The sequence below is a fragment of the Neophocaena asiaeorientalis genome, unplaced genomic scaffold (assembly GCF_003031525.2).
Source record: "Neophocaena asiaeorientalis asiaeorientalis breed wild unplaced genomic scaffold, Neophocaena_asiaeorientalis_V1.1 scaffold618, whole genome shotgun sequence".
Taxonomy (NCBI): Eukaryota; Metazoa; Chordata; class Mammalia; order Artiodactyla; family Phocoenidae; genus Neophocaena; species Neophocaena asiaeorientalis.
This window is the reverse complement of record NW_020173978.1, coordinates 273,605-281,899: the sequence shown is the minus strand read 5'-3', so window position 1 is coordinate 281,899 and position 8,295 is coordinate 273,605. Positions and strand designations below refer to the sequence as shown.

The following is an 8,295-nucleotide window of genomic DNA, read 5'->3' as shown; positions in this document are numbered from 1 at the left end:
GTGGGATCTTCCCGGACCGGGGCATGAACCCATATCCCCTGCATCGGCAGGCGGACTCTCAACCACTGCGCCACCAGGGAAGCCCTGGAGATCATTTTTATTATTAAAATATATCACTCTGGGCTTCTGGGCTTCCCTGGTGGCGCAGTGGATGCAGGGGATATGGGTTCGTGCCCCGGTCCAGGAAGATCCCACATGCCACGGAGCGGCTGGACCCGTGAGCCATGGCCGCTGAGCCTGTGTGTCCAGAGCCTGTGCTCCGCAACGGGAGAGGCCACAACAGTGAGAGGCCCGCGTACAGCAAAAAAAAAAAATCACTCTTGAGTACAGAGTGGAGAATGGATGGGAGTGCCAAAAGAGGAGTGGTCCAGCGAGGAATGAGAGTAACTTGGACCAGGCAGACGGGGCACAAAAAATGGAAGTTGATGGATTTGGAGGCAGGATCCATGAGCTGGTGACTAGCTCAAGATGGAGGGCTTCTAGGGGTTAGAGGTGTCCCTGGGTTTCCAGCCTGGTGACTACCAGTGGAGGGGGGGATGATCTATCTCATTTATCACCTAGTCTACAAATATTCATTAGCATGGACTGTGGAGACAGGCCCCAGGGATACAATGGAGGCAAACCAAAGGCATCCCAGTTCTCGGGGTTCTCACAGCCCAGAAGGGGGCTCAGATTTTGAGAACCACCTCTCAAATGTAAAGTTGCAACTACAACAGACGCTCTGAGGGAGAGGCTACCACTAGGTTCATAGCCCCAAATACACATTAGTTGAGCAAGGGACTTGGCATGTGGTAACTAGGTAGGTGCTTACTGGCCCCTCAGCCTCCTCCAGTGGACTGGAAGCTCCATGGGGCCAGGTCCTGTTTACTGCTGCATTGCCTATGCCTTGGATATAGTGACTGTCAATAAATATTTGTTGAAAGAATGAATGGAGATCACAGAAAGGGGATTTGTGCGGGAGAGAGTTCAAATCCTGGCTCCAGCTCTCTAAGCTTTCGTTTCCTCTGAAATATAAAGTTGTGGAGGATTAGCTGAAGTAACGCTTAGCCCAGCGTTCTCAACGTGGTGTTGGCCATATAATCACAGGGGCGATGGTTAGTCTGATTTTAGGCGTGAAGTCCAAAAAGCAGCTGAGCAAGAGAGTCTGGAGCTCATAAGAGAAGGCTGAGCTAGAGATGGGTCTGGGAGTTAGCAAACAGAAAGTCCTTGGGAGTCAGTTAACCCACCCAAGCTCCAAAGAACACCCACATCTGAAGGGAGGGGGTTAAAAAGGAGGGAAAGTAGCCAGAGAAGGAAGTTCAGAAGCAACAGCTACATAAGTGAGAGGAAAACCAGGAGAGTGTGGTGAACCAGAAGCCAAGAGACACCATGGGGCAGGGGCGGGGGGAAGCAGTGGCAGGTGGAGCTAGCACACCCTGCCATGGAGATGGACCACCTTACTTTTGGTCTGCAAATGTGTATTGAGTGTCAGCTGGTACTGGGCCCTGAGGTTTGCAGGGCAAGTGGTGAGCAGAGCAGGCTGGACCATCCAGAAGGGGGAACAGAGGCTGCCTGTTTCCTGCACCCCTCACACACCCCCCTCCCTGAGCTCTCACTGCACTTCCTCCAGCTGCTGTTGGAGCCCACTTCATCCTGGGCTGCCAGGGCCAAGCTAGAGAGCACTCTGACCCCTGTCTGGCCTCAAGGCACTGGACTTTGGAATCTCCCTCACTTGCTGGCTCCCTTGGATGACATGTCCCAGCCCCAGAGTCCTGGATCCTGGGCCCACCCCATTCTCTCTCAGCCCTCTGCCCAGCCTACCTCTCCACACACCAGCCGGAGCCCCTCCTCTTCCTCTTGCCACTTCACCCTCAGAGCTGCTGGTGATGGGACTCCGTCTGAGTCAGGCCCTGACTCCTCCTCCCTGTCAACCAATCAGAGAGCGGTGTTCATTGTCCCTCCATTCAGCCAGAGGATACACACGAACAGTCTGAAACCAGAGCCGTGAACTTTCTCCTGAGGAAGGTAGGAGCCAGAAAGTCAGTAGAGGAAAGAGCAAGTCTCCAGAAACTAGAGCTGCCCGGGAACCTCTGCTCTTGGATTCCCCCAGGCCTGGAGTTCCCAGGCCAGGACCCCCCTCAAGAAGCACCTCCCAACTCTGAGCCCCAGCCCATTCCTGGTTCTCATCTTCGCTCCCTCTTTGGAATAGGTAGCATTGTGCCCTTTCTGTAGGCATCAGGTGGCAAACAGAAAAAGACAGAGGTGTGTGGGCATGGGAGGACAAATGCAGAGAGACGGACATTCTGAGCAGCTGGCCCCGGGGGAAGGCTGGAGAGCCTGCCTCCCCCTCCCCTGGGCAGCAGCCAAGGGCCACTGAGGTGCCTGGGAGAGAATGAACCCCGCATAGCCAGTGGGGGCAGGGCCCAGGAACAGGAAGCCCATTGTGACCACAAATACAAACACTCACCAGCCGCCCTGGTGGAGAGCCCGAGTGACATCGGTGGGCTCTGGCTGCAGCTTCTCTGAGAACTGGGCCAGCAGCTCCGCTTTCTCTAGGAGACGGTTATCTGCGGGTGCAAAAAAGGTGAGCCTGGAGCACAGACAGACTCTTTCCAGGAGACTCTAGGCATACAAGTTACCTCTCTGGCTGGGAGGGCTGCAGGAGCCGAGGGATGCAGAATGGGGAGCTACTGGCAGGCTGGGCTCTGCCCTTGCCTGAGGGGTGTCTGTGCAGCTCCATCAGGACCTCCAGCCCTTGCACACCCTCTAAGAGCATAGCCCCCAGGCCCTCCCAGGAGAAGACTTGCTCTCCCAGGGACACAGAAGGACGACCACTGCAGGGGAAGGAGATGGCTGGGTACTGCCTGCTGAGGTTCTCAAGGAAAGGAAGGGGCCAGGGGTTGATACCCAGGGCGGGGCCTGTCCCCAGAGAGCAATGAAACAGACTGAGCTCCACTAGCCTGTGGTCTTTGGCAAGATACTTCCCTTCCAGGGGCTCTTTCTGGGCTAAAAAACAACCCTGACTTCCCTAGGGTTGGTGTAAGCCTCCCCCAAGGCCAGAACAGAAAGTCCTTGAGTTTGGTAGTTTCTGCTACAGACCCTGGAATACAGCCTCTCCACCCCCACCCATGGTCACTTCCTCTTTTCTCACCAGGCCCAGGTAGGGTAGAGATGGTAAGCCCAGGCCTAACTCCTCAGCTCCTTTCCCTATTCCTGTCCGCTACCAGGCACCTAGGTCACCTAGGTCGGTCACCTAGGTTGCTGGCCTTGTTCTCACACAAAACCCCACCCCAACCCTCAGAGAATTGCTCTGCCCCACCCTCGCCCCCAGCAAATCTAAAGAAGATGCCATTTTGTCCAGTTTATGAGTGAGAAATAGGAGGCTTAGGGGTATGACCTGCCCAAGACCACAGAGAAGACTGGACTTCCAGTGTCTCTGAGTTCAGCCCTCCAGGATCACTCCAGTCCCACAGATTTGCAGCTCCCAGAGGATGGGGTTGACTCCCTCAAATTGGACTGTTCCATTGCCCATCAGAGCAGTGGAGAAGTGAGGCTGCCTAGAGGCAGGGGGCTGGCCTCATATACCTGAACGGAGAGGACCTGCAGCCCAGAAGGCTGCAAAGAAATCTCCCAGGACAAGAGCAACAAATTCAGTTGTGGGGCTGGGGGGAGATGGCTAAGCAGCAGCCAAGATTAGGACCAGTGATGGAGCTGGAGGGACTGTGATCAGACTTTTAACCCCCAAACATACAATCTCAGATGACCAGAGGTGCTCCACACAGGGGCACACCTGTTCATCCTGGCTTGAACTGCCATACCCCTTCCTGACCAGCTCCGCAGAAACACTATGAGAATCTGACTTCCCCAGGCTCGGCCACCTCCCTCCGCAGCCTGAATCCCCCTGCTTCTCCCTCAGGCTGGGGTTGGTTGGGCACAGAGATGCTCCAAAAACCTGAGCCAGGATCACCTATCAGTGGCAGAGCCTCAGACTCTGAACTGCCTCCCTAGAGATTCAGAGTTTAAAAGTAGCTGCTCTGGACAGCCCCGAGATCTTTCACTGTGCTTATGGGGACCAAATGGACTGACCAGGCTCTACCCCGGGGACGGCCCAAGAAGGGTAAGTCTAAAAGACCCTAAAAATCCAACATTCGCTTATGAAGCCGTGCACAGGAAGCCCAGCCGGTGGAAGGCAGAGCCAGGCCCAGAGGGGCGAGCAATAGCAGGGGCACTAGGAGGGAGCTCCGTCCCGGAGGGGGCTCTGAGCAGAGCCTGGACGGGAAAGGGCAGGAACGCTGGCTAGTCGGAGATAGCGCGTAAGAGACAGCGAGTCCTGCAAGCCCCAGGCTTCAGAGGCGAAAAGGCGTCGGGGCACTTGGGTCACAGACGGAGGGGCCAGACAAATGCTTCCCCGCGCCGGAGCCCTATCCCCTCGACGGCCCCGGGACGCACTGCACTCACAGGCCGGCACCAGCTCCAGGAAGAGGGCCTTTTGCGTTCGGTCTCGCTGTCGAAGCTGCCGCACGATGTGGCGTTTCCAGCGGGCGGCTGGGACGCCGGGGTCGCTGGGCCCCGCCATGGCCGCCCTCTCCCGCCTGCACCGCGCGCTCCCCCCGCCCAAGGAGGCGCGGCCGGGCAGGGGCGGGGCTCCAAGGGGACTCCGTGACGTCAGGGGGCGGGCAGCGGCGGGGAAATCCCCGGATTGTACTAAGAGTGGTCTTTGGGGGGAGAACGGAACGAAAATGTGGGGGGGAACCGCCCCAGGCTCTAGACCACCCGGATCCCACAAAAACTCTCACATGAGTGGGGTCTCCTATCGCTGTCGGGGCAGAGAGCGAGGAGCGAGGTCGGAGCCTCCGGGGCGGCTTCCCCCTCGCCTGTTGGCGCGCTCCGCAGGCGGGGCCTCCGGAGCCTGTGTTCCTTAACCCCACCGCGCCCCGACTGAAGTCAACAGTAAGAGACACTCTGGACCAGGCGGCCCTCTAAACCGGGCACCTGGAGACACCCCCCCCTCACACCCGGACCCTGCCCTCGAGGCCCTCAAGATCCGTGAGGGGAGGCGACACAGACACAAGGCAGACAATGTATGACAGCGAGATAAGAAAGCACGGAAGAGGAAGGGACTGAAAGGAGGAGGCCCTGCTTTGCGGAGGTGATGGCACTGAGTTGGGTCGTAAGGGAGGCAATAGGCATTGGCCAGGAGGAGAGAGAAACGGATTCCAGGCAGCTGGAAGAACAAATGCAGAGGTTCGAGGGCATAAAAACTTCCAGCAGATTCGAGCCTGGAAGGACGGGAGGCAGAACTGCCCTTGTGGGGAGCAAGGTTTTAGGGTCCAGTTCGTCGCAGAAAATTTAGGACCTTGAGGGTGAAGGAGTGCAGCTGATTTCATCCAGCAAACCCCTGGCCTAGAGGGGAGAAAAGGCTTGCCTGAGATTGCACAGGAGTGGATGGCTGAGCTGGCCTGCAACCCAGTATCAGCAACCCTGACTCAGGGCTCAACCGATCACTCTATTTGGGTGGCCTCTGGAAGAGCAGCAGCATCTCTTACAGGTACACTTGACAGTGAATCGTGGGTTTGCAGGGAACTGTGACAAAACTGCCTCCAGCAAGACCCCTGTGTAGAGCTCTGCAGACAGGATGGTGTGAAGAATGAAAGGAGAGATTCGCTGGAGCCATACAAGCCATGGAGGTGACAGGTTTGTTGAAATGCAGATGGGGATGGGTCACAGGTCTTGGAAAGCTGTAAATGCCAGTGACACCGCAGGAGAGTGTACCCTGCTCTGCTTTGGAACCACAATGAGTTGAGCTCAGTACCCCCTGTGCCACTGTCTTTGACTCTCATATCCTTTGCACGTGCTATGTCTGCTGTTTGGAACATCTTTCCCTCTAGTGGGCCTGGCTCCTACTCATAGGTCACCTCCTCCAGAAAAACTTTGTTGCACCTGCACTGAGTTAAGCCTTCTCTGACCTCAGCCCCAGCCCAAGCCTAGCCTGTCTATTGAAGGTGTGGGTGGTGGGTGTTAACATTAACTAGAAGGTGTGCCCAGGAGAAGGGCATGGTACCCACTGGAGGCTCAGGGCCAGTTGACGACAGTGATAAATTCCCTTTAGGACTGACTGACTTGCAGGTGCCTGGGGACACCATCATAGGAGCTTAGGTTGTGCACATTGAAGGGTATATTATTGCTGTGAGGCACAGAGACGTTATTTCTCTCAGTTGGAGAGTCATATTGGGGTGAGGGTTTCCTAACCCTTTTCTGACTCACAAAACACTCCTAGGAAATTTAAAATAATTTTGTCATTTTTTGATAGTATATGATAAAGAAGTATTTGATTTTGGCTAAAAATATTTATTTTTTATCTTTAGAATATGAAAAGTTGGGACTTCCCTGGTAGCGCAGTGGTTAGGAATCCGCCTGCCAATGCAGGGGACACAGGTTCGAGCCCTGGTCCGGGAAGATCCCATGTGCCGTGGAGCAACTAAGCCCGTGCGCCACGGAGCAACTAAGCCCATGTGCCATGGAGCAACTAAGCCCATGCGCCACAGCTACTGAGCCTGCGCTCTGGAGCCCGCGAGCCACAACTACTGAGCCCATGCACCACAACTACTGAAACCGACGCGCCTAGAGCCTGTGCTCCGCAACAAGAGAAGCCGCCACAATGAGAAGCCCCCGCAGCCCAACGAAGAGTAGCCCCCGCTCGCCGCAACTAGAGAAAGCCCACGTGCAGCAATGAAGACCCAATGCAACCAAATAAATAAATAAATTTATAAAAGAAAAAATATGAAAAGTTGTATTATAAAATTCGCTTTTTAAAATTTTAGGTAATATAATATATGAAGGCAAATTTCTTTTTTTTTAATTTATTTTTTAATTTTTGGCTGCCTTGGGTCTTCATTGCTGCACGCAGGCTTTCTCTAGTTGCGGCGAGCATTGCGGTGCACAGGCTTCTCATTGCGGTGGCTTCTGTTGTTGCAGAGCACAGGCTCCAGGATCGTGGGCTTCAGTAGTTGCAGCACATGGGCTCAGTAGTTGTGGCTTTGGGGGTGCAGAGCACACGCTCATCTCTAGTTGCGGCGAGCATTGCGGTGCACAGGCTTCTCATTGCGGTGGCTTCTGTTGTTGCAGAGCACAGGCTCCAGGATCGTGGGCTTCAGTAGTTGCAGCACATGGGCTCAGTAGTTGTGGCTTGCGGGCTCCAGAGCACAGGCTCAGTTGCTTCACGGCATGTGGGATTTTCCCAGACTAGTGCTCGAACCCGTGTCCCCTGCACTGGCAGGCGGATTCTTAACCACTGCGCCACGAGGGAAACCCTAAAGACCTACTGTTTTTTAGAATGTAGTTTGAAACTTGCACCTGGGTTAGGCATCTCCCAGCAGGCAAAGTGATTATTTAAAAGCCTAAATCAGTTCTTGTTACTCTACTTAAAACCCTTCTAAGGCTTTTCAGCATATTCAAAGCAAATCCCTAAACCTTTTCTGTGGCCTTCAAGGCCCTGCTTGGACTGGATCCTGCTCATATGTCTGACCTTACCTCTTTCTACTCTTTGATAAAATCTTATTCACAGCACTGAAATCACTGCCAAGCTCAGTCCTACTGTGGAACCTTTGCCCTGGCTATTTCCTATTCCTGGTGCTCTTCCTCCTGAACTTTTAGGGACTGACTCCTGCCCACAAGTCAGATTTCAGAAGGCCTTCGCTGTTCACCCAATCTGAAATAGCTCCCATCCCAATTAATGTCTACAAATCATCCAGTTGTTCCTTTCGGAGCACTTATCACTCTCAGAAAGGATCATGTTTCTGTGTTTGTTTTGTTGTGTATGGCCTATCTCTCCGATCAGGCTGGAAGCTTCAGCAGAGCCAGGACCAAGTCAGCCTTGATCCCAGCTCTGTCTTCAAACACCTAGAACAGGGCCTGGCATCAACTGACTAGGTGATCAGTAAATATTTACTGCTGTTGCTGTTATCAAAAATATACAAAAACAGGGACTTCCCTGGTGACACAGTGGTTAAGAATCCACGTGCCTAAAAAAAAAAAAAAAAAAAAAAAAAAATATATATATACACACACACACACACACACACACACACACACACAAACAGCTCTCATGACTCAGTACTTAGAAGTTTTGAATTCAAAATTGTAACCATTTTTAACTGAAAAATAAATCACATGCCTGTAGCCAAAAATTCAAATAGTCTAAGAGTGAGCCTCTTCACTTCACACCTTCATATTGGTTAGCATAGGACAGACTATTCAGTGGTCTTTTTTTTTTTTTTTGCGGTAAGCGGGCCCCCCCCTCTCTGGGGCCCCCCCCTT

The 8,295-nt window shown here is 53.8% G+C and overlaps 1 protein-coding gene across 2 annotated transcripts in view; it reads right to left on the bottom strand.

Annotated features, from left to right (window-relative positions):
• The window catches only part of ATG16L2 (autophagy related 16 like 2), a 16,597-nt gene extending 11,940 nt beyond the window's left edge, over nucleotides 1-4,657 (bottom strand). For both annotated transcript variants that reach the window (XM_024753303.1, XM_024753304.1), the window contains exons 1-3: nucleotides 4,438-4,657; nucleotides 2,447-2,546; nucleotides 1,801-1,903 (exon numbers count right to left, since the gene is read on the bottom strand). In XM_024753303.1, coding sequence (XP_024609071.1) covers nucleotides 1,801-1,903; nucleotides 2,447-2,546; nucleotides 4,438-4,555 — 321 coding nt within the window. In that variant the 5' untranslated portion in view covers nucleotides 4,556-4,657. The remainder of the gene's footprint in view (nucleotides 1-1,800; nucleotides 1,904-2,446; nucleotides 2,547-4,437) is intronic.
• Nucleotides 4,658-8,295: the final 3,638 nt, after the last annotated feature.